The 27,772-nt window shown below is 34.3% G+C and overlaps 1 protein-coding gene across 1 annotated transcript in view; it reads left to right on the forward strand.

The window, feature by feature from the left end:
- Positions 1-1,226: 1,226 nt before the first annotated feature.
- Positions 1,227-27,772, forward strand: part of LOC148840567 (phospholipid-transporting ATPase ABCA1) — a 300,212-nt gene continuing 273,666 nt past the window's right edge. Inside the window, exons 1-4 of the mRNA XM_088932095.1 lie at positions 1,227-1,292; positions 11,460-11,553; positions 13,719-13,860; positions 14,466-14,593. Coding sequence (XP_088788221.1) covers positions 1,227-1,292; positions 11,460-11,553; positions 13,719-13,860; positions 14,466-14,593 — 430 coding nt within the window. The remainder of the gene's footprint in view (positions 1,293-11,459; positions 11,554-13,718; positions 13,861-14,465; positions 14,594-27,772) is intronic.

Genomic DNA, 27,772 nt, shown 5'->3' on the forward strand with positions numbered 1-27,772 from the left:
AAAATTTCAGCACATTTCAGGTCCTGAACTACGCTACGTTACAGAGGCAGTCAACTTGGTTTACTGAAGAAACCAATATTCACATATTTTCACAGTCTAGTACTAGACTTATACCTGCAAAGATTGGTGCCGACTGTTGAAAGATTTTTTGAAAGGGAGCAGTTACATAAGGACCCTCATCTGAGAATGACCTGCTGCATGTGAAAAAAAAATGTCATACTTAGCAAATTTCCAGCTTTAAGGTTTCAAAGTTTTCCACTTGAAAGTCTATAAATCCTTATGTGTTGTACAGTACATGCACATCACAGATCTACAGTATGCCTTCACAATCTTTTTTTTCCAAATATGTGAGTGGAAGTTTAACTGTTTTAAAGGTATAATAATATTGTGAAAGTAGCTATATTCTTCTTAAACTGAGAGGTACAGACTTGTTTTTCATTTATTATATCTTTACACTGCTGTAGTTTTAGCTATTAATGCAGGTATTGCTACTGTATATTGCATACAAATGCTAGGTCTTGGCACTACAGTATATATTGTGTAATTTTAATATAAAGTAATTATGTTTACTGATCCTTCAGAAATCAAGGTATTCTGCTAAAGTGTTAGAGCCAGATCTTGAATTGTATAACCTAGTTTCAGCACATACTGTACTATGGCCACTCTCTAAACTCTGGAGGTATTTCAAGTAATCTTTACTACTGTAAGTACAAGTGTATAAAATATGCAAATATCTCTTCATCCACTTAGTTTTATTTTTTATCTGACAGTAATTAAATACTTAGGGTAGATGTGCTCATTTACATCAGATGCTGATTGCAATACTTGTGATTCTGAGGTTAGGGTTGTCATTTGATCAAGTGAAACATTGAAATTAGGACTTTTATTTATGCCACAGTTTCTAGTTTTGTAAATATTGGAAGTCAGATTCAAACAAGACAGCTGTATTTTAAAAGAAATATAATATATTGGTTAATTATTCAAAAGGTACTTAAGAGAGATTTGTGTATGTGTTTTTATGGGATGTTAATATATTCTCAGTCTGAAAAGTTATTGGTCCCAGCACAACACCAAAAGAGTCCCTGGCATGTCAATGATTAGTGGTTTACCCTGATGGTTTATGTTGAACTTTTTTTTATTAAAAATCTAACTTTTATCCCCTTTAGGATTTATTAAGTGGCAGTTGCCATAACAACGCCTTGGCAGGGATTCACAGATAAACCACAATGGGTCTCCTGGCACAGCTTGGACTCCTCCTGTGGAAAAACTTCACTCTCAGAAAGAGACAAAAGGTATTTATCTGTCTATTTATCTGAAATTTAGGAATGGATTCTGTGTTGGAAATAAAGGTTAAAGTGTACGGTACATGTATTTTGAGTGTTTTTTGCAAGAAATAATGTTCTTTAATGCAGACAACAGACACATGACCTGAGGCAAGTTAATACCAGTGCAGCAGCTTTAATATACCACAGCAATGAAAGTAGGTTTCTTTCTTGTTAGCAAATATTACAAAGAAATGTCACCTTCAATTTCTAAAAAACAAATCTGATGTGTTTTGCTTCACATATAAATGTAAACTAATGTAATCTAGTGTAGCATACAGAAAAATGCTGTTCTGATGCTTAAAGTTGCCAGATCTATATTATTGTTGTGCATTTGATAAATAAACTTTGATTGATTGATTGATTGATTGATTGATAACTATTCAGCTTGTTTGATGTTACAAGCAAATATCAATCATGCATTCAGAAGTTGAGAGCTCAATTACAGCAGCCTTTAGATTTAAGTGCACATATACAGTAGTGGTTTGGATGCAGTTTTGTGGAAGAGTAATGGAGGCAGAGAAATAGTGTAGAAATTGTTTGAAGGGTCTATCATTTCTGCTGGATGTTCTAAAAGACACTGCCAAGAAGGCTATTTTTCCATTTGTCCCATGCATGTCAAATCATTTTCTTTGCATCTAACGTACACTAGATCGTCAATGTTTTCCCCATTCTTTCAATATATTTTATTTAGATAAACTTTAAATACATGCCATGATAATAAATGTGGAAAATTATACATCCTGCTGTAGCACAAGTGAAACTGTTTTGATGTTACAAGTTTTTTGCAAATACAGTACCATGGAAATGACTCAAAGTCTTGAAGACTGTAATAAAGTTATTACATGACATTACAGTATAATGGTAAATAATGGTATCTCTATCTGTAAAATTTGTTTTATTTTATAATAAAAATAGATTTTCATAAACTATCTATTCAAGTAAGGGTGAGTCTTACACTTAAATTCAGAATTGTTTCTCAGTGTTCATGGAAGCTGGAATTTTCCTGTTCTTTACTCGTACACATACAGTACTGTACATGTACACGCACACACATACACATATTTATTTCTCAATGGGTAGTTATCTTTTCCTGAATAAATATCACAACAGGGACATATATCAAATCTTATGGTTTAATGGTTTTTAAATTAAATGTATATAATATGTATAGATATTTTTATTAATGAAATAAACTGTAATTTTACATAAGAAAGATAGTCCAACATTTGGACTGAAACAATCATTTTCTATGTATCATATAGAGTTACAAATGTAGCACAAATATAAAAAATGTAAGTCAAGCAAAACTAATTGCTTTCTGCCTATGTAGCATGTTTTTCTCTTAAATGTATTCCCGAGAGGCAGAAGACATGCTGGGCAATACCTACCCAATTGATACCTTGGAGACATTCTCTCTGGAGATCTTCCCTGCCATGAATGAAAGAAAAGCTAATGAACAAAGCTAGGACTGGGGGCTTGACGTTCTGTTTTCTATTTTCGATGTACATTATAATTAAGAATAAGAACACTTATGAAAAGGTCATATGTCCAACTTAAATCACTTGCATAACAATCCTGTTATCTAGGGGAACCTAACACAGCATCTAACTCTTTTGAAGGATACCCATGTATTAAATTCAGTGGCATGTATTGGTTAATTATCTTGGTTAATTAAAATGCTCCATTATCACAGCATCTCCTTTAACAGGAGTGTTTTTAATGTCATCATAAGAATTTCTTTATTGTTGCTGTTTGAAAAAACATGCCCTATATACTGTAGCATGCATCTAGCTTTAGACAGATACAATATCTTATCTTTCCTGCAGTGCAACTCAGGAATATTAACATGGTTTTGTATCAGTATATTCCAATATACATTAGTTTAAAAATAATATTTGCCAAATCCTACTATGATTTTCATCTGCCTTTTATTTTCTGAATAATATATTACCCCTTAAATTTTATTTGTCATTCCATCACAATACATAGAGATACTTTGATTCAGTCTTCAATTTCGTGGAAGGAACTAATGAAACATTGTACACTGTATATAACACCAGAACTGCACTCTAAAAAATAAACTAAAGGACACAAATTAAAACTTAGACATATTAGATGGTATATTTATCAGCTGAAATTATGGGCCATTTCTTTGGCTTTTTCGTAGGGATCCTTGTGTTTTCATTACTTACTTTTTTATTACTCTCTATAGATCTACTACTCTTTATACTGTCTAAAATGTGTTTCAGTATTTGACTTCTATCCTGGGGGTATTATTTGGAATATAACATTTATCTTGAGGTTATAAGGCTTTTGAGTATTCCACTTTAGTAAGAATGTATTCAAATTCAGACCAAATGACAGATCAAAGCTATTTAATGGTTTCATCTTGTCCTGCAACAAAATGTATGTACACTCTGGCAGAGTCTTGAGAGAAATGTAACATTGAATATTAAGTATGATAAGGCAGGAATTCTGTATGTTTTCTGAATTGTAAAAAAAGTACTCAAATGTAACCTGCCCATTAAAGTTGAGGACACTAGGTTTATGAAAGTACCAACAAAAAACAGTTCTTTCATTTCAGTTACTTGTCCACATAATTCAATGCAATTTAATTGCTATGCAACATAGCCTGCCATTCCAAAAAATGTAAGGATGCTACAGTAGGTGTTTATTGATTTGAGAATATTATCCAGACAGTTCTTTAAGGAACTAGTGGAATCTGCTTTAACAGTATTGCTAAGCTGCATGTCCCTGACACACCATTTGTGTAGAGAAAGTCCTCCTGTTTTCAGTCTTCAATGCTCTAGCTTACTTGTGTACTTGAGTCCTTTTTTCAATGTTACCAGTAATCATACAGTAAATAGTCATTGACCATGTCAATGTCTTTCTGTATTCTGAATACCTCAATAACTTCTGAATGTATTCAAAGGCCTTATTAAAACATTAATATGAAAGATTAACAAATGTAGCAAATGTTCCAGAGGAGATTCTGTATGCACTTGCAAAAGTAACTTGGTTTGTGATATCATACAGTAGTTATGATTCTATTACATTTATGGCTTCTGTTTGTAGAAGTACAGTCTCATGCACATGCACTACCTGTTTTAGTAAGTTCACTAAAGTATGGTGGAGCAATACATAAATCTGTTACATCACGTCTGTAGATCACTACTATTCTTTGTTTTCCTAGACATCCATTAGACTTTGGAAAGAATATACAGTACAGTATATATACACACATATAGTTTAAGATCGGTATTGCAAAACAGAATACTTTTCAGTATTTCACTTTAGCAAGAATGTGTTCAAATTCAGACCAAATGACAGATCAAAGCTATTTAGTGGACGCATTTTGAATAGGATATTTAAATTGTTGATGATATGATTAAGAAAGAATCACCTCTGAAATGACCATCCCAATTAGCTCTTTACACCAAATGTATTGAAGACTATAATATACTGTTGCAGTCACTGACATTTGACAGGGCTGAAGTTTTCTGGGGGATGGGGAGAAGGTCAGGTTTCCAAGGCGAAGAAGGGACGCTGAAGCAAACACAGAAAACTTGAGGTGTTCACGCAAGACATGACTGTCTTTTAACTTACCACTTCGATTGGGGAATGTGTCATTCTGTACTGTCATGGATGTCAGAGGGACAGGAGAGCAGTCGCGACCCTGTGTACTGTATATTGGCACAAATGGGCAAGAGGTTAGCCCTAGCTCAGGGGGTCGGTCGATGTCGGGGAAGAAAACAAATGCCCTCAGGCCATGGACGAGGGGCGACCTAGAAACAAGGCGGATCTCACGACATCTGTACCCTCAATGCTGAGCGAGGAGAAGAGGAGAGACAGGAAGTCAATAGGCAACAAAACAGGACACACAGGAAAGACATGAATAATCACAGGGAACTAGGAACAGGAGAGAAGTGGAGTGCCCTCTAGTGGTTGGAGAGGTGCCTGAAATGTACTTTGAAAGGGCATTAAAAGACTTTCTTTGTACATGATGGTGTCAATTAAAATGGTACTAATACACGTGATTCTAAAAGCATACAATATACCTACACTATTTATAGTTCAGAACTAAAACATATATCATACAGTATTTAGAGTTATTTTATTAATGCCTGACATTAAAAAATATTCAGACTGATTTAATGTGTTGCATTGTATCATTTTAATAAGTATACTAACCTAAAAATTTGTAGTTGTAGAAAACTATGGGGAAATGTAAAAAAAAGTAAAAAAGTTGTAGAAAATTATTGAAAATAATTAATTGTAGAATTGGAAAATAACTTTCATAAAATATTTTATAAAACATTAATATGTTTAATTAATGTTAATAAAACTAGAGTATGGTACATTATTAGTTTCAATTTAGACAACTGTTGTTTTGTTATGAATCCCAAAGCCCCAGAAGTTAACTTTAATCTCAGGGTGGCCTAGGGTTAAAGGTCTTTCAGACACTTATTGTAAATTAACAGTCCTCAGTTGAAAGGTGGTTTTATAGCTCTGTTATTCTGGGGAAGACAATATGGCCCATCTTTTAGAACTACTTGCTGTAAATTAGTATAGAACAAAGACTATTTCTTGTGCCATTGAACTGTTTGTTCTGGGGCTTACCTGGAGTTAAAATTCAAAAGTGCACCTTTATAGAGTACTTGAAAACATTTTTGTCCCAGACATGAATGGTTCTCAGTAATAATACCATTAAAATGTGTGGAGCACTGCCAAACTCTAATTAAATTACTGTCATTTTATTTTGATATTGTGAGGGCTGTCTCTGGATACATTTCGTGTTAGTGACAGAAAGACAAGACAGATTTTTTATCTAAAATATTTTTCTTTGACAGGTATAGAATATCTAAATGTTTTTTTTCATGCAAGTAAATAGAAAGAACAAAATGTTGCCTTTTTGTGGATGTGTGTATTTTGACATTCTGCCATACAATGTCCTACCATGATGCATTAAAGTGGTTTCTAGTACTGTAGGTATCAGGTAAGGATCAGGTTGTTTTTTATACAACTATTTATTCTACAGGAAGCTAGAAGATCAATTGATCTTAATCAATTGATTGTATTTGATCCCACTAATATCATCAACACAAGTCATATGACTGAAATAATTTCATAATAAAATGTAAAAGAAGCAAATGGGCTAGAGCATAACTCAAATAATTGATGTTATAATAAGACTAAAGGGATGGAAAAGAAAAAGGCACAGACATACATGTATACAGTATGAGGACAGACAGCTGTTAGAAAAGATGAATCTTCTGGGAGATGATAAGCTGACAATAATACATTTACACAAACCCAAAGAATTATGGAGAGATCTTTATCCATAATAATGTTTACGATATGTGAAGATACATTATTTAATGTATATTTATCTTATTTAAAGTTCAATCTACTTTTTAATGCAGAATGCCCCTTTAACCCCCCATTGTTTAGTGAGTATTTTTCATGATCGTTGAATAGCTAATTATTTAATCTAATTTGTAGCGCTAGTAACAGCAAAAATAAAAATATATTATTTTATGAGTATTTAAAAAAAACAGTAATGCATATGTAATGCACAGAAGTAAAACAAAACAGAAAATGCATAGTAAATTGTCCCAATTGCTACTAATTTATACTGTACATTGAGCTTTAGTGAAAAGTTCATTTTGAATTGAATTTAAAAAATATATCAACAGTCTTAGTGTCTCTGATGAATTGGAGCAGTAAGTTCTACAATGTTGGTGCTGCACATGAGAACTCATTGTGTGAAGCCTAGTCTTTAACAAAGGAAGAAAGCAGTTAGGACTTGCTGTTTTCAGACCAGGTTTGTCTTTTAAATCACAAAAGTGTACACATGCAGTATATACCAATGAACTGTATATGTATCTATCAAGGAGCATTAAAAATTACCTATGAAAAATGTACTGTATCTGCAGAAAAATCAGTCAAGAATGAATAAAAAACATACAGGGCAGTACTGTACATGAAATAAAACAGTAAAAATAAAACAAATGTATTAATAATTCATAATTCCACAAAATAAATGATGTACTGTAAAATAATGAACATGATTTAAATACAATCTGGTAGATCTTAATAGGTTGTAGATGTACTGTATGCTGATGGTTAATGAAAATTTCAAGAGATTTGCTTTTTATATCAGATACAGGACAATTTGTTTCTTTAGACTCATGTTTCTCCTCACACATGCACACTATGGGCACATAAGACTGAAGCTTCTTTGTAAGGTCTAGACGCTGATGTATATACAAATTGACAATTTTTGACCACCCTTAGAAGCTATGATGGATATACTCCCCTCCCACCTGCTTAAAACAATGGTCCACTATTACTTTGTAGTCCAGTAGCTTGCCAGACAGTCAGCATGCATGGAAGTTGTCCATTGTTTCCATGCGGGTCTATTAAATTGAGGTTTTAATGTACTTCCATAAGATAGAATTGTAATGTGTAGGATTTAGGTACAATCATTCCATTTATTTTGTAAACGCTTCATCCGGTTCAGGGTTGCAGAGGGCCCACATCCTATATCTACAAGTAGTGAATGCAAGGCAGGGTAGACCCTGGTCAGGACACCAGTCCATCTCAGGGCACACAGACACGCACATACTCACAGCATGGCTAATTAACCTGCCATTATGTCTTTGGGCTGTGGGAGGACTGTGGGAGGAAACCAGAGCATATACAGTACAGTAAGTTTCAAATAAAGCATCAGTTTAAAAGAATAAGTTTGAATTAAAAAAATACAAATTGAAATTAATTCTTCTTTTTTTATACAAGGTTTAAATCTTATGATACAGACAGTCTGGTCAGGTTATGACTCCCATCTTTTCTAAAAATGTAGAGAATCAAATAAAATATAACACATATTTTGTTTTATTTTGTTCAAATCTGCAAGTTATTTAGCAGATCCTTCTCAGTCCCTTTTAGCAGTTTGAAACCTAGTGGAAAATTAAAAATATATATACACTTCTGTAAGCCACTTGTTTATGAATTATGAATTTTCTTATTCCATGATTTTACTTGAGAAAAAAATAGTTGAGATTGACAGACAGAATGCTGGGAATATTTAATGGGACAAGTGTTTAGAAAAATGCATCGACCCTGAATACATGTGCAGATGAAGTTGACTCAGTGGAATAAGTATCAGAAAGGAAATGTTCTGGGCATGAAACAAAGAAAGCAAGGGATGTTGTCTGCTGTATTAAACGTTTCATAACCCTGCTGAAGCTTATATCAGTACGGGTTTGAAATACTTTTCTAACTTTTCCAACAAATACAGACCCAAGGACATTACAAAAAGAGGAGCAGCAGGATAGTGTTTTGCTTAAAACTCAAGATCAGAGAGAGACATCTGTTTTCTATTTTCTATAAAAATCATTAGTGATTTGAATAAAACATTTTACTGTTTTCTAATAGGACTACTGTAAAAGGCACTCCAGTACCAATTTTGTACCAATTAGAGAATATAAGAAGAGGTGGTGGAGTTATTATGGGTAATATAAAGGTCACATAAGGTTGTTTTTTTTCAAATTAAAAACATTTGACCTCATTGTTACACTTTACTGTATGTACTTTAAGTATTGTATATATTACACTCTCTGCAATGTCAAAATATGTTGGAGAAGTCTATGCCATAAGAGATGTCAATGGCACTTATCGCTTCAAACCACACTGTGCATGATGATATTAAGTCTGGATTCCAAAATTGTGCTACAAGTTCATTTTTTTCTTTTTTGTCAAATGATAAAATAAGGTAGCCATGGAAAATGTTTGTGCAAGTGATCCAGGTTTTAAGATAAACTCCTGCAAAGTCACTTAGACACAGTCAAATTAAAATTATACTAATATACAGTAGGCTATATATAGTCTAGCTAAATAACTTTTGTGCATAGTCATTAATCAATGATAAAGTCTAAGCCACTTGAGAGTTATATTCTAGGTACAACAACCAATCTCAAACTAAACTGCCTTTAGTATCTCATTCCCAGCTAGAGCAGTATTATGAAAATTAAAAAACACACACAAGGCTTGGTTCAGAAGGTGAATGAAAATTAGCCGAATAAACACAATACAGAGAAAATAGTGACCAAAGCAAACTTGAAATATATGTTCTGGGTAAAAAGAAAGCAAACTTATTCAGTGTGGCCCCAAGCCAAGAACATACGCTGGAATCACACTTGATTTCCCTTTCTAGTACAATAAAGTATATTTCTTGTACCCAGACAGCTGGTTGTCAAGCAGTTTTAAATACAGTAGTTCATGGTTGGCTGGAATTTTGTTCTTGTTGAATAAATATTCCAGTTTATGCACTTTTTTTTCTTTTGACACTCATTGTTCAAGGAAGTTTAAGTTTCCTGTGTGCCTTTCATTTGAGGGCATTTGCATGCTGTTCATACATTAATATGTAGATTTTGTACATTCAGCATATACTGTAGATACACTGCCCTATATAGCTCGATTATCTTACTTTCAACTGTCTCAAGTTCAAAATGGAGAGTGCCTTTGTCTATAATGCTGTATTGTTTGTTATGGTTTTATGTTGTTTCTCCTGTACTGTATTGCTGGAGACATGTCAAACTCTTAAATATTGTATGTCTATGTTTCTTTTTCAAACCAAACTGCTAAATTATGTCAGAAATACTGTAGGTTAATAATATTAATAAGTTAATAATTCAGACTTTTTATGAATATATAACAACTGAAATAATTATCCTTAATGAAGGTGCTGATAGTAGTAGCAATTGATTCAGTACCGGTCCACCTTATAATACTAATACTTATCTGTATAATATTAATAATAACTTAATAACACTTCCTTATAGCACTTATCTGGACATTCCACTCAGAGTGCTTTACAGGTAATCAGATAATAGGGTCTCCCCTTCACCACCAGCAATATGCAACACCCTCCTGGATGAATGATGTGACTGAATTCAAAGTGTGCCAGTACAATCACCACACATCAGCTTTCAGTGGGGAGGAGAACAGAGTGATGAAGCCAATTCATAGATGGGGATTATTAGGAGACCTTGATTGGTAGTTTCAGGACCTCGGTTTTACAGTACATTACAACTCAGTACAGTTTATTTGAAATACTGAGAAATTAACCATAAGAAAACTGTAAATATTCCAGAAATACATATGATTGCAGACTAGTTTTTAATTTGGCACATGAGCAACAATATTACAGTAAATTGCAACAATAACAATATAAACTGATCTCAATATAGTGCAGACTTGTATCAATTACAATGCAACTTACAGTATGAAATAAAGTCATTCAAAATCACTCCTAAAATCTTTTATTTTAATATGGTCTCATTTTTTTAATGGTTTAATTGCTTTTAAATATTTTTTAAACCACTATTTGTAATATATTTTTATTATTACAATCTTAAATAAAATTGTTTTCTAATTTCTATTAAAAAACTACTAATCATTCTAGTAGGTACCTGTAGCTGTGTCAGGAACACAGGAACGAGTAAAGGTTTATTCCATGCTGAAAACAGAAGAAAAAAGTTTCTGCTGTTGAGCTTTCTTCAGTAAACAACCTTTACTTGTTCCTTTACTAATAATTCTACTGCATATACTGTAAGTAATTCAAATACTAAATATACAGTATCAGTGTTATACAGTATTGTGATTTTATAACACATTTGGTGTTGTGATAACAATGTGGAAACAACATCCTGTCTCAACAATGTAATCATTGTATTTAAAGAAATTGTTTGCTGCTAATATGCATATGGTATGATAAGTGCAGAAAAGCACTAATGGGTTATTAAACATTTAATATTGCACCAAGTTTTCTGACAACCACAGGCAGCTGCGGTACATTAAGAATTCACTGTGCCACCTAGCAGCTTTACAGAGTAGAACTGTCCTGCATCAGAATATGAAAAAAAGAGACAAAAAACAGCATTTCTTGACCCCGCGGTCTCCACTGCAGTATACTGTACCTACTGAACCTTGTGCATAGATGGCTGCATCTGTAAATGAACTACGTTTATTACAGTTCGAGTTTTAACACAGCACAAATGGGTTCTGAAATAGAATGGACATTTAAATCTCCATTGGAGAAGAATAAAAAATGTGTACTTTTTTATCTTTCAGATCCGGTTATTTGTCGAGTTATTATGGCCCCTCTTTCTATTTTTCATTCTGGTCGCTGTTCGAACAACAAATCCACCTGTCTACCATGAGCAATGTAAGTATGAAGTCAATCACTGGATTTTTTGTGAATGTGTAATAGAACATTTCTTGCATAGCTGGATATGTCACATTGTTACCCTGGTTCTTACATGCTAAGTTTTATGTTTTAAAGATAACATGCAGAAAATAATCACATACACCTGAACCCAAATATATATAAATAATATATATACTGTAAATATACAGAAATACACACATATTTTGAATAACACTTCATGAAATCTGTATTCATATTTACAGTTTAAACAACCAGGGGATGCATCGTTATATATTCACTGATCATTAAAATCATGGGGACATCTGGAAACTTTAAAAATAAGTGAGGGAGAACCAGCACAAATCAGATTGTGTTTAGGAAAATTTCCTGTTATATGCTTGAGTGTATGGTAAAATATACTGTAGTTCTCATACACTATTATATTTAATTTAAATGAAACTGGGCATATTTTCCTACTGTATACGGTATGTATTAGTGCAATGTTTGTGTATACAGTACGTATACTATCGAACTGGATGGTTATGGTAATGGTTAACTTTGAAACTTAAAAAAACACTGAAATCAAAATGTTGTCGTTATAATGCTGTAGAGTGCAATTACAAATAGGCCTCTCACACAATTAAATAACCACCAAACAATGATGCTCTCTTACACAAGCCTCATGTAAACATGTTATTTCTTGTGTATATTCATGTTGTGCCTTCACTGTTTGAGAAGCTGAACTAAGATTCATCAGAAATATTTTGTGTTTCATGCTAGGATCATCCTACCAATATTTAACCCCACGGATCATCCCCCCATGTTTTTCACTAGACACTGTGGTGTTTTGGTGTGAACCTGTTCGCCATTCATGTCAACTCACTAGCACATATTTTTACCAATGCATGTGTTGTACCATTATTTGTTATTTCTTGCTTAGGAGGTATCAATGACTTTATTTACATGCAAAAGAGAAGAGAGGTTTCTCTTTTTCTGCTGTGTCACTGTTTTTCAGTATATGCAGCGGAGATAAAACTCCCATAAGTGTTTGCAATGCACATGACCTTTTGAATTGCATGTGTGAGGAATGTAAAAGATATGAAGATACTCCATGTGAGCAAAGTGTAAGAATTAATTTGGTATCATAAGCAGCATGGAATAACATGCTACAGTAACACTAATAATAAGTTTTATTTTATTTAAAACCTTTAAAAGCAATCCTCTCAAAGCTTGCTGACGTAGTGTAAAAACACTCATGACATACAGTAACTGCATACTGTAAACAAATGTATTTCTGAAACTAGCATTTTAAACATAGGAGTTTGACAAATTATTTATTTGTAGAAACAATACATTTCCCACAAAAGTATTATTTTTTCATGTTCAAAAGAGAATACATTAAATGTAGTGCAGGTTTGTAGTGTTTGCTGAAAAGCAGGTTTTATTTTTTGTTCCTTGCATATCTGAAGTTCTAGTAAAGATTAAATAAGCTTTAAAAGAACATTGCAGATGTGGATTAGATGTTTTATGTACATATAATATGAAGCTTACTGTATTTGCCCTCTTTAAAAATCTGTTTAGAATTCAAAGGGATTCCAAATATAAAATGTTTATTTTCTGAAACACTAAATAGACTCATCATTTTGATCCTTTCTAATTAAATTTGGTATATGCAGAAAAAAGCTAATTAAAGAAGTTTCTGAAGGTTTTTTTCTTGCATATTTTCAATTACCTGAATTTATTTAATAAATAAATTAAAGGTATTTTCTTTTAAGTCCTCTACCACTGTCTTACCATATAAACCCTTAAAACCACTGAGCGAGTGAGCAGTGTATTCAGCTACAGTACATACTGTAATCAAAAGTTGAGCTAAATAAAATAAAAGCACTTAAACCAATAGCATGGCAATTTCTCTTCTAGCTTAGGACACATATAAAATAAATATAATGTTATAAATACTAATTTATATTAATATTACTTATTTCGTGTTTTTATGAATGATCAGACAGTTCAAAACATATCTAAGGGACAATATTTTAAAAAGGTTAAGTTACCCTCTGAACCAGAAGGAAATGTACTTTTTTGATAAAGTGTTCCACGATTAAGATAGAAAGTCTTTAAATTGCAAATGCATAGTTCATATTGTTAAACATGTTGAAATTATGTTATATTTTGTATTTTAGCTCATTATCCTAATAAGGCCATGCCCTCTGCTGGTATTCTGCCATGGTTACAGGGTATGTTATGCAATTTAAACAACCCAGGTCAAAATCATCCAACTGAAGGAGAAACCCCAGGACAAGTCAACAACTTTAATTCATCATTGTAAGTGTGTTAATAGTATTAAAGGCAGAACACCAATTTTATATGCATTTTTTAAAATGGCTAATTGTGAGAAATACCCAGCAATGTTTTCAATTTTGATTTTCAATCTCAGTTAGCATATGGTTTTATGTATTATTTATATTTGGAGTAGAATGGAGCAAAATGTATAGTACTGTACATGTGAGTAAAAGCCAAGGTACTGTAAGACTTTTACAATAGAAACTATTTTATTTTTAGGAAACCAGTGTTTCCTTTTTAACAAGACCAGTTTGTGGAACACACACAAAACTTAATAAGTACAATATGTGAACTTCATCTTGGATTGCACCATTTTGCTTTTTCTGCATTATAGCATCCTCTGCTCTATTGTAAAATATATATAAAAATATAAGGGCAGTTTAAAACGTTTTTGGATTTAAGGTACAAATATTTACCTGTGTAGCAATGGAATAACAAAAGATTAATTTTCCTAACTAAATTATTATTAGGTATTATTAGGTTTCTTACTTTATTACAGTAGGTAAGAAAGTAAAGAAAAACATGTTTTCCTTGCTGTTTCATATAACCAGAAATATATCCATTAACTTATAAAATGTTACATCTAGGCTTGCTGGAGCCATGATTGAGCTGCAAAGCATTGTTTCAGACCCGACCGACTTGGCCACATTTCAACAACTCTTCAGGGATGTGAACCAATGGCTTCAAATTCTCCAGTACTCCAAGCCCGGCAATGGTACAGTAAAAGAACTCACTTTAAAGTATGATTTTGTGAGATACAGAATTAATCACATACATGTGTGAGTTTTAATGTCTAATCTATCCACCCCATACTGTACCAGCACCCAAAGAACAAGAACAGCCCATTCTTCTGTTGTAAAGACATACTTCATTGGGTAGCTACAGTATGTTAAAAAATCCCAAAATCAAGTTCTTCTGTATTTCTCAACATCAAGATGCAAATGGTTAATTGGAAATTTAGTGAATACTAGAGCATTTTGTAAGATTTCAGCAGCTCATTATTTATCTGCTTGTTTTAACAAGCAACTGAATATTTTATCTCTATTTCTGAGAAAAACAACACACTATTTACCGAATATTTGTTAGTACTCAGAGAACCCAGAAACAAAAGAGCCTGATTATTTATAAAGTAATTTGCATTATGGACTGGCAGATCGTTTATCTTTATTGTTTGTTGTACCTCATAAGGCTCGTTTAGCATGATGATATTCAGATTTCCATGTAGAACCTAATTTACAAATAGTCAAAAAAGCTCTTATGTTATTGAAACCTGACAACTCTTGATATAAATTTGCATTTTAAGGTCATGTGCTTCTAATATACAAGATTAAATCTATCAAAATACCCGTGCTAAAAAATAATTAATGGAAGAGGTGTCTGTGCTGAGAAAATCAAGAAGATCATTATGCAAAGGAGATAGATAGGGGTATCAGGGAATTTGATGATGGAGCAAATACTTATTAATATTATCATTGAAAAAGATAATATAGACTCAGAAGTACATAATTAAAGTTCCAACATTATTGCAACCCCCAAGACTTATTTGATAGTTCTTAAAAGTCAAATATTATTTTATCTTACCAGGTAACATGTTGTTTGGTGTCAACACAGTGTTAGATACATAGAAATGATTACAGTATGTTCAGCATTGATAGTTACAAGAAATGATAATGGAAATAATATTGTTAGCCATTACTTTATTACAATTATTAATGTTAATAATTTTATATGGAGTAAGAATAGATCTAAATGTTTTCATTTTCAGACTATTAGGATAATTAAAAAATGCTTACACATTCATCTTAAAAGTGAAACACATGTACTGTACTCTCTCTTCCTTGATGTTTTTATAAATAATAAAATAGACTATGTTGTTATAGTACTCAATGTTACAGCTAACTTGCCATTTTAAAATAAGTCAGCACACAGTTTTAATCTTCCTTTTGACAACAGAAACAAATGGTCTATGACATACAAATAGACATTGTTATAAAGAAACTTGATTTAATGAGTTAGCAAACACCATATACTCCTTTAAATACTGTACAGCCTACCATTTAAGCCAAATATATTCAAAAACGTTCTTATATTGCATTATAAACAAAATATTTTAAAAAAATTCACATTTATTTTTTATGGTTTTATATCTGACATTTTCTTCCAAACAATTATAGCTAAAGAATGTGAGAGGAAATGAGTTTTGCACTCAGAGTGAACACCCAGAACAAAGCAATTTCTAAACATTTTGCAATTAATGCCTGGAGTGAAGTTGCTCCTTAAAGAATAGTATTTTTACACTTGCTTACATGCTTGTGATGACACAACAAACACAGAAAGTGTTTTTCCAAATTTAAAGTTAGATGTTCATACAATGTTTCAGGTTTTAGGAATTGTGCAGTCATCCAAAGTTAAAAACTACTGTATTTACTTTATACTGTATTGATTTTCTAAGAACATGCATTGATCTTGGATTATAATAACACCCTTGTCATTGAGAGTTGGGAAAGTTGGGATCAACAATGTCTAAATAGCACTCAGTTAATAGTTCGTTAGGCACACAAAAGTAAAATATAAGTACACAGATGGTGCATTTATAGCTACTACTGAACTAGATTTTAATGTGCATTACTATTGTCAATCAAAATAGATTTTATTTTTCAAATTCATTATGAGATAGTAATGCAAAAAGAGCATTTGTACTATGCAGGTAAATAATTGCTTCTAATGTATAAAATCCCAGTCATCATTGATATATATATATATCAAATTTTGATTATGATTTTACATCCTTTATTCTCAGTCATGATTCCACCCAGCTTTGGGACCTTTGTCCAAAAAAGCAATGCACTTTTGTTTTGGACTTGTATCTGTTGTCCATATGCACATCATACAGATATTATGGTGGTCGATTAGTTAGCATTTCCGGCTTACAGTGCTGGGGCCCTGGGTTCAATTCCAGAACTGGAGTGCTATCGGTGTGGAGCTTGTCTGTTCTTCTAGTGTTCAAGTAGGTTTCCCTCTGGTGATTTGGTTTCCTCCCACAGTGCAGAGGCATGCTGGTAGATAAATTGGCTGCTGGGAAAATTGGTCCTGGTGGGAGAGTGTATGTGTCTGTGTCCTAAGATGGATTGGTGTCCGGTCCAGGGTGTATCCTGCCTTGTGCTTGTTGCTTGCTGAGACAGGCTCTGGCTCCCCTGCAACTCTGAATTGGATGAAGTGTTTAGAAAATGGATGTATGCACATTAATCATGGTCATTAGCACACAATGGTCTGCTAATGTTTGAGGCACAACATTATAATTCAAGTCATTCTGTGGCACAAAGTTGTTTTTGCAAGAAGATTGTTGATCTTCCTTTTTGTAGCACAAAGAAATAATGCTTATCTATAAACAAGAGGAAGTGTATAAAAGCCACACAATACTAAAACCAACATTAAAAGTTGGAATTTCTTCAAAGCACAACTATTAAGATTACTGTCTGAGAGCAAATTGTTCTGATGTTCAGCTGGTGTGAAGTAAACTGGGAACAGCAGACTCTTTTTGAACATTTTAGTCCTTTTGCAATACACTCTCTTTCTTTAAATGTATTCATTCATTCATTCTTTCTTTTTCAAATTCTACACTACAATAACTAAGTGATGTTGATCTGGCCTAATGGAATGGTCTACTAATTAATTTTGATTAAAAATACTTTCCTTTGTATAACGATTGTCCAAAAGTACTTTACATACACAGTAGGTGGGACCCACTTCAACCACCTGAAGTGCACCGCCTAACTGGACAATGCATTCTGTGCCAGCAGATTCTGTGCTCTGCACAGCAGATAAGGGTCAGGTTGATTAGAGAGAAATTACTCTGTTAATTGAATAAACTAGGAAATGTAGATAGTGTTACATGGCTCTTTTTCTTCTTTGCATTTCAGTTATGTGGTTCATACTGTACATACAAAACAAGACTTTTGTACTGTATATGATAGATTCAAGATTAACATTAGGAACTATAAAGTCAGGTTTATTCTATAAACTGTAGCATTGTTTTGTCATTTGTACTCAAGTGTCTATCAAATATATTTTAGTGCATTCTGTATATACTGTACTATGGATCACATAGTGCATTAATTTACTGTAGGTACATATTGTTATGAGGTGTCTTTAAGAATCTAGATACAATGGGTAACACCTGGCTTGTGTCAAAAATTTCCAGCTTCAAAGCAAGGGGATGTTTTTGCTGAGATGAAATTGTCTCACATTCAGTGATCAAAGCAATTGTAAAGTTTACCTTGGTTTACCTTAGTTAATTAAGTTCTGGGTAAATGATGAAGCGTCAATCAATAGTCCTGGAAGACAGCTTAACAAAGTCAGGGATAGAAGAAGATGAGGTCAGAGTGAAGGAGAGTAAAGAAGCAAAAACAAAACAAGAGGAAATAAAAGGGTAAGGCCAGATTGGAACTAAATATTTGAACCTTGTCAAGATCGCTTTTATTCTGTGATTCTTAAGGAATGTTGATTTCCTTTATAAAAAATCTCTCAGTTAAAAATTACCTTTCCTAGTAAGAGGGTGCATTTTTAAAACAGGGAGATGGGTTCCCATTACCTTTGTGGCATCCAGGTTTACAGAGAGAGAAATTAAACTGCAGGTCGTATTCTGTTTGAATCAGAAGGCAGCTTATCCTGTCTTTTTGCCTATGTAGGTGTTCCTTGTATGTACAGTGCCTTGCGAAAGTATTCGGCCCCCTTGAACTTTTCAACCTTTTGCCACATTTCAGGCTTCAAACATAAAGATATAAATTTTTTATTTTATGTGAAGAATCACCAACAAGTGGGACACAATTGTGAAGTGGAACGAAATCTATTGGATTTTTGAAACTTTTTTAACTAATAAAAAAATGAAAAGTGGGGCGTGCAAAATTATTCGGCCCCCTTGCGTTAATACTTTGTAGAGCCACCTTTTGCTGCGATTACAGCTGCAAGTCGCTTGGGGTATGTCTCTATCAGTTTTGCACATCGAGAGACTGAAATTCTTGCCCATTCTTCCTTGCAAAACAGCTCGAGCTCAGTGAGGTTGGATGGAGAGCGTTTGTGAACAGCAGTTTTCAGCTCTTTCCACAGATTCTCGATTGGATTCAGGTCTGGACTTTGACTTGGCCATTCAAACACCTGGATACGTTTATTTGTGAACCATTCCTTTGTAGATTTTGCTGTATGTTTGGGATCATTGTCTTGTTGGAAGATAAATCTCCGTCCCAGTCTCAGGTCTTTTGCAGACTCCAACAGGTTTTCATCCAGAATGGTCCTGTATTTGGCTGCATCCATCTTCCCCTCAATTTTAACCATCTTCCCTGTCCCTGCTGAAGAAAAGCAGGCCCAAACCATGATGCTGCCACCACCATGTTTGACAGTGGGGATGGTGTGTTGAGGGTGATGAGCTGTGTTGCTTTTACGCCAAACATATCGTTTTGCATTGTGGCCAAAAAGTTCGATTTTGGTTTCATCTGACCAGAGCACCTTCTTCCACATGTTTGGGGTGTCTCCCAGGTGGCTTGTGGCAAACTTTAGACGAGACTTTTTATGGATATCTTTGAGAAATGGCTTTCTTCTTGCCACTCTTCCATAAAGGCCAGATTTGTGCAGTGTAAGACTGATTGTTGTCCTATGGACAGACTCTCCCACCTCAGCTGTAGTTCTCTGCAGTTCATCCAGAGTGATCATGGGCCTCTTGGCTGCATCTCTGATCAGTCTTCTCCTTGTCTGAGCTGAAAGTTTAGAGGGACGGCCAGGTCTTGGTAGATTTGCAGTGGTCTGATACTCCTTCCATTTCAAGATGATCGCTTGCACAGTGCTCCTTGGGATGTTTGAAGCTTGGGAAATCTTTTTGTATCCAAATCCGGCTTTAAACTTCTCCACAACAGTATTACGGACCTGCCTGGTGTGTTCCTTGGTCTTCATGATGCTCTCTGCGCTTTCAACAGAACCTTGAGACTATCACAGAGCAGGTGCATTTATACAGAGACTTGATTACACACAGGTGGATTCTATTTATCACCATCAGTCATTTAGGACAACATTGGATCATTCAGAGATCCTCGCTGAACTTCTCGAGTGAGTTTGCTGCACTGAAAGTAAAGGGGCCGAATAATTTTGCACGCCCCACTTTTCATTTTTTTATTAGTTAAAAAAGTTTCAAAAATCCAATAGATTTCGTTCCACTTTACAATTGTGTCCCACTTGTTGGTGATTCTTCACATAAAATAAAAAATTTATATCTTTATGTTTGAAGCCTGAAATGTGGCAAAAGGTTGAAAAGTTCAAGGGGGCCGAATACTTTCGCAAGGCACTGTAAAAGTCCTATATGTGGTAGAGGTCTTTTTTTTCTGGGTGGTTAGGATGCTTTCTGGGATGCCTTGTGTTTAAATTTGTAAATAGCGTAGCTTGCGTGTTGTGTGTTGTTTGGTGTGTGTATTCTCATTGTCAAAAATCATTTGTTTAAACCAAGTTTTCCTGAATAATTATCTTTTCATCAAAGCTGTGCTACAGAAAAAAATAGCTTATGTGCCTTTAACTATATATATTCTTGGCACATTCATTCACATTTCATGATTTAATTGACATTGATTTTTCCTCTCGTTCATTTCTGATATTCTCTATTTTCATAACCCCCTATTGTAACGTTACTAATATTGGTGTGTCCACCATTAGTTTAACCAACACAAGCAGAAGAGTGTGGAAAGAGTGGTATTGATGCTGCAGACAGGCATATTCCACCGTTCAATTTGTAAAACAACAGACAAACAGTGTGGGTGACATCAACATGCAAGTCTAATCAAAATGCTCACACTGGTGTTCAGTTGAATTGAGGTCTAATGATACAGCAGTTAAATACATAGCAATGATCCCAGACTGATGGAAAACGTTGTGCATGACCCTTACATGCTGCCAGAACAGAAGGCTAGTGATGGTTGACAGATGGTCCCTGAAGCTCCTAGTAGCTTCATGCTCCAGTGTTCCTCCCAGCAATGCTCCCAGAGCATGTTCTCTGTTTCTTTCACTGAAACACAGTCATTGCAGTGTAATAGAAATGGGGGAGCCTTATGTGTCTTTTATGCATGCACACACTGGTTTTGCATTACAATTCACAAGCACACATTTCTTACCACACATGCTATCACACCTTTTTTGTCATTTCACACTCAGGAAGTAATGGGAAACGAAAATGAGGAAGCAAACTATTAAATAATCTACAACTTAGAAAAATTTCATAATATCACACTAACATCAATTGGATGACATTGCATAATTAACAAGTGGGGAATATAGCTGTTGTAAAAAAATCTGCAATGTTATAGAATCATTATACAAATATATACATTTAAATTTTAGGTTATTTTATGTGAAGGTACATCATCTTTGTGCAGGTTGATATGTCCCCTTCTAATCCTGTAACTGACATGTTTATCCTACAACCTAACTAGAAAATATAATTTAAGAAGTGCTAGGAGAAGAGATCACACTAAAAATCGCTTTGCATCTGAGTTGTGGAAAATGTCAATATTACTACATTTAAAAAGAAAGAATTCAGTGCAAATATAATGGAATAACATACAAAAATATTTTACATGATTCAAGGTGCACACTATATAAAGATACCACAATAATTTGTTTTGTTTCACACATTAAACATTTGTATAACTGCTCTCTTTTTTGTTCATTGCAAAGTCTTTTTTTAGTTATTTCAGAAGTAATGTCTGTGCTCGGTAGCTAACTTCTAATTACTGGACCAATTAAGGTCTGTTTTCCTAGCAGGTCCACGGTACAGTGGTAGCCAGTCAATTACATGCCTTACTCATGGGAACTTTGCTCTATATTAAGGCAAGGGATGCAGTCTTCCTGCCACAAGGACTGTTATGAAAGACTTCACTTCTGAGTTAATTGAAAAAAAATAGTTTGCTCCTTTCTAGGCTCATTATTCCCATTGTCTGCAATATAAAAATAAAAACCTGTAATTGACCCTGCCTATAAAAAACATATAGGAAAGTCAGGTGAATCAAGTGAATCACATGAGGAAAATATTGCAAAATGCTTTCTTTTTAGTAATTTGATATTAATTTTAAAAATGTCTCTGGGGTTATGTCTTACAGTACCATGTGATTCAGATTTAGTGTTCAATTCTTGCTGTACATGTCTTTGACAGAAGGAAGGAGAATCTGAGCAGAGTGAGGAGCAGGTCAGAAGATCTTTATTTTTTATTCATAAGAAAAATAAATACAATTGACAGGGGACCATTTGGCCCATCTTGCTTATTTGGAGCTTTAGTAGCTATAAATGAAATATCATCATGTACTTTCATCCAGTTATTTCTGAGAATTGCCCAGGGTTTGGTCTTCACCCACCTGTCTGGGATGCATACTCACAAGCCATACAAACCCTCCAACTCTTTGTAAGGAAATGTTTCCTGTTCTCCATCCGAAATAAATCTTTAGTTTTCAGTTGTGATCTTCTGTCTTGTTTTTGCTACTGAGTGTGAAATCAGCCTTTAAATAACTCTATCAATATACCCCTCAGGATCTCGTATAACTGAATTAATGCTCTTTTAAATCTCTTGTGTTCTTGACTGAAGAAAATTTAGCTCCCTTAAGTTTTCCTTATACTACAATCCGCAGAGATCAGGAATAATTCTTGCTGCACTTTTTGGAATTCTCTAAAAGGCTATAATAACCTTTTTGATGTGTTCTGAGCAAAACAAAATATTCCACGTGAATATAAGGGAATGAGGGATATAGAGGGACTTCCACACATTTTGATATACAATATATTCAAGCATTCTGTTTCCTCTCTTATTATTGAGAGAGATTCCCCATATTCTCTTATTGAGGTCATACTGTAGAAAGATCTGCATATAGTAAATACTCAAATCCCTTTTGAATGTAAATGTCTACTCCTTTAAAACACCCATGCGATACTGTATATACTGTACTGTATATAAAGTGTGCCTGCCTACTAAGACTATGGATCACTCTGTGCTTGACTATTGTACAGTAAGTCTCTCCACTGTAAGACTTTGTGTAGTGTACTTTGTCATTCTCTTGTGGTTATTTCTTATTGCCACTCCTCTATGGTTTTAACAACTGATACTCTTGGTAGTTTCCTGAGTCTATCAGAATCTAAATCTTTCGATATACATCAGGAAGTGCACTGGACCCAAAACAGATCAATAGCACACACCATTGCTTGCTTCTACCCCAAGTTATGCACCTAAAGATTCCTTAAGGAAAGTGGCTTCCAGTACGTTAACAGCTCTTGTTCAATGTGCATTTATTAACTTTGTCTATACCTTTATTCCTGTCTTTGAGTTCAAGAATTAATCTTTATGACCTTGTCAAGCTGTTTCTTGAAGTCTAAATATATGATGTCTTTGACAGATAGTGGCATGCCTATAACCAGCAAGGTAAGAGAAAGGAAAAGGGGAGATGATTAAATAAACAGTGAATAAAGATGTCTTGTGATTTTTTTCGATTTAATTAGTTAATTCTTTGGGCTTTGACCTTCTTAATATCAAATTGTCTTCTGTGTGTTCCAGAAGCAACAGCCCAATACCCAAATACATCTTAAATTAATGACTACACTAGACTGAAGTAAACAACCATACTGTACAGAATATGTTAAAGATACAACATTTTTTTTCTGCTTGATGACAGAAAAGAGGCATAAGGCAAATCTGTTCTTCACCTCAGTCAGAGCTATATGCACTCTTTGTTTCCTTTTTAGTATCTGTTTAAAATGTATATTTTAAATGTATATTACTTACTGTACTGTACCTGTAGGGGATTATTTATTTTATGAAAAGTTCTGACCTTAATATAAAGTACACTTCTGAATGTATTGAGGAAGTCAACGATAGTGATCTACATGGGAAATCTAAGTATAATTCCTGGGCTCTTGGGATCATTCCAGTTGTGTTGTAGTGCGTTGAAAAGGCAATAATGCAAACAATACTTACCTACAGCAATAAACACTCAAATGATGGAGGATCCTTTCAAATAAGGTGTAAGCAAATTTCTACAATAATTGATTAGAGGTGCAGCTTTCAGATTTCTAACCAATTGATGTTTCATTAGAGGTATTGTGCTTTCAACTTGCAAGGATGAATTACAGAGAGAACCTGTAAAAATAATTTCACAGGATCCTTGGTCATACTTGACTTTAATTGCTTGAAACATTTAGGGTTATTTTTAACAACCGAGCCTATTGAGTATGTTTTCAAGAACAGCGACTTATCTTTACTTCAAATAAAAAGGTTCAGGAGTTAATAATCAGAAATCTCTGTCACATGTAATGCCCACTTACAATCATACAGTGGTGCCTCATTGACTAAATAAGTCTCTAAGTGAGAGTAGGACATACTGTTCCAGTCCTGAACAATAAGAGCTTCAATGTTTTCACTAAAGACAACAGTGCTGAAGTGCAGTGCATTCCATAAGCGTACATAATTTGTTACAAAGCTTCCTAGAGAAGTACTAGAATGTGATTATATCGTAGGTACAGAACCACTTGTTTAAACATTTAAAACAAGGATTTTTCAAAAATGTCTCCACACTCAAGACACTGGCAATGCAGACAGCTCTATTAATGCTTCCTCTAAAGAAAAGATGAGATGAAGATGGCGGACTACACTACCACATAAAATCACAAAAGCTTTATTCATTTGTACCTGGGTTGGGTTTGCAATTACGGCTAAACGGCCAACCTTATAAATCCTGCAAATCATTTACCTTTTTATCATAAAATGCACTTTCTTCAATTGTTATTCAGCCTATCTGACATTTATTCTGGATCTTCCTCTCCAAAAAGTGAAGGTTTGATACACTATGTGTATAAGTAGGTTGCCAACTGCTCTTTCTACTGGCCTAGAATTGAAATCAACCATTTGATATGAGGCACAGAATAGATATTAATATTAACTGGCAACTGAAGGGCTACAGATACCTGACCTTGCACTCTAAAGCAAGTGTTTAACTAAATGGTGTTTAACTAAATTAACTGAATGTTGTTGATCTGGAGACTGCCACAATTCTTTTCTTGAAGCATTTATTTTAATAAAGGACATGACTACAACATCAATTTTCTTTAAATAAACTAAAGTATGTGCCTCTGCAAAATGCTGAAACATCATCAAAAAAAGATACTGCATCATGCGCCAGAAAATAGTAACACCACTATATTTCTGATAGCAGTTACACTCAATCTACCTGGGATTACATATGCTTTAAAACTGCCTTTCAGCCTATGGATTTTCTGACCTCGCTTAACAGTTTTGTGGGAAGACACTGCCTTCATCTGGCAGGCAATCAATTTCCATATTTCCTTTCTCCAAACCTGCAGGTTTTATCTTTTCAGTTACAATTCATCAAGCACTTGATTGTTTGTGCATAAGTTTGTTCCCATACTCCCCTTTCAAACTTTAAATACAATGAATTGTGTTGGTGCTCTAAAAATAAATTCCCCTGTTTTTCTGACTCATTGAGGTGAAAATAAAATAAGTTTATCTTCATCAAGACAAGTCATTTTCATTTGAAATTGCATTGTTTCTCCATTCAGGAAAACCCTTTATAAATGGGTTTGGGAAAGAATTAAAAACAGGGCAATCGATTGCTTAATCTTACTTTAGTGTTCTTGTTGTGGAATACCTTTTTTCATAACCTCATATCAGCAAACAACTCTAAATCAAAGATGGAAATCATTAAATCTCTTCACATTATTTTATGGTGGTACAACAAAGCATGTTATATTAAAATATAACATATAATACTATATATATATGGTTACAGTATGTATAATATATCATATTTAAATGTTAAAGTAAGATATGTTTTCGTACAACTGGGATATTTTTATATTAATTTATTTCATTTTTTGTATGTACTGAATAGCTTTTTTAAGATAAATAATATGACAGCTCTGCAATAAACAAATGTGGTTTCCTCACTTTGATTTAAACTTTATACGGTAGTTATCGTTTTTGTCCGCAATGATTTTTCCAAAAATCCATTTGTAACCTCAGGGTATTTCTAAATTGTTTGTGCTCTGCTGTGATAATGGTAAAATAATAAACTGTCATAAAACCAAACTACACAACCTACAGTATGTTTAAAAGATTCATTATCTTAGAAATTGGTCAGCTTACTACAGGATTCATAGTGGAACGTGACAGGCATCTTACCCTACGCTATTAAAGTGGGATTCCACTCCTACAGTATCTATCGACCCAGCTGGTAGTGGAAATTCATGGAGGAGAGAGATTACTGTATGTGGGAGAGATCTCTATTTGGCCAAGCTCCATCAGCCTGCCGGGTTCCCTCCACTCGTATTCTCTCTCCTCTGCAGCCCCAAACCATTTCAGGTCCTATGCATAGAACAGCATTCATGATGCCCCCTTGCCCCCATGCCATTGCAGACACGCTCAGACATGGAGAGTATAATAATGGGAAACACAGTGACAGTTCCATTACCGTTACATTGCCTGAAACGCAGTCATTACCAACTGATTTACCCTACTGGAGACAGCTTATGGCCTCGTGTTCAAGTACGTTTCCAGCACCGTGTCCTTTGGCTTTCAGGTGGGGGGGCCACTCTCCAAATTCCCTTTTTGATAGTCACAGAGTCCTCACCCAAAAATAAACACCCATGCCAAGAACTTTCACAAACTTGCCCAGTCCCAATCAATGGATTAGCTGTTTGGTCCCATGAGGGCTCTTGCGGTACAGAGTGTTTGCTTGGCATCTGTGGGAAATGGTGAAACTCTTTTACCCTGGAACCAAACAGCACCCAGATCCCAATTCCATTCTCCAGTCCATAATATCAGCCCACTCTCCCCAGCCAGGCTCTTGTAAGCTGTGATAGTGATTGTAGGAAGGTGCTCAGTCCCCTCACCACTGCAGGGCAACTTACTGTATTCCCCAGAGGTAGAACTTGATCATCAAATTCAAATCAGGAAATAAGTTTGTTGCTCCAGCCATTCTCCAATACTCCATCTCTGGTACAACATGCTGTTACTTTCAGGGAGGTGTTTTGTCACCTCCCTATAGTTTTACTGCTGGGCTTTTCAAGGTAATACTTGCAATGCCAGTAAATGTGATTCTGTCAATAAAGGCACTTTTTGAGAGTGCAGACTGACCGAGTGAGTCCTACATCAAAGGTTTAAATCTGCACGGTAGCATTACAGTAGTTGGATGAAACCAATTTTCCGAAATGACCATGCACAACCGCACAACAGCAGTGAGGTAAATATGGGAGATGTTAACTCTGTAGCTAATTAAGAATATATTAATGTCACGTCTGCATTTCCATACTCTGCTTATATGTTCCTTCTGTATAAGTTTCTGTATTGGTGGTTTTTGGGGTTCACATGTTTCATTTTGGTACTCTGAACCTCAACTTCCTATGGCCAGGAGACAAGTGGGTAAACCCAATACTTATCATAGTTAAACACTGAATAAACATTCACAAAGTATCTTATTCCTGTTATAATTCTAAGGATTGAATCCTGGAGTTGTTCTTAATATCAATTTATCAGAAGGCTTGTATTTTGAGGTTATGGAACCATTCTTTGTCTTTAATCGAATTCTGAAAGATGTTTTGAAGAGTTGTTGCAAGCTGTCATCTGGTGTTATTAATTTGGAACAGAAAAGCATTTTTAATGCCTATTTACTTGCTCTTGCAGTGTAAGAATTTTTGGATCCATTTGAATTGTTTTTGACTCAAAGACCAAAGCACCATGCAGATCCTTTAAAAAAAATGACCAATAGGTGTATCATGCTTGTACAATATCCATACACATATGTTTTATATATATAATACTTTAAGTACTGTTAGTAAATTTACAAAAAAATCAACCCTAAAAACA

The sequence above is a fragment of the Atractosteus spatula genome, chromosome 1 (assembly GCF_055471065.1).
Source record: "Atractosteus spatula isolate fAtrSpa1 chromosome 1, fAtrSpa1.hap1, whole genome shotgun sequence".
NCBI classification, from domain to species: domain Eukaryota; kingdom Metazoa; phylum Chordata; class Actinopteri; order Semionotiformes; family Lepisosteidae; genus Atractosteus; species Atractosteus spatula.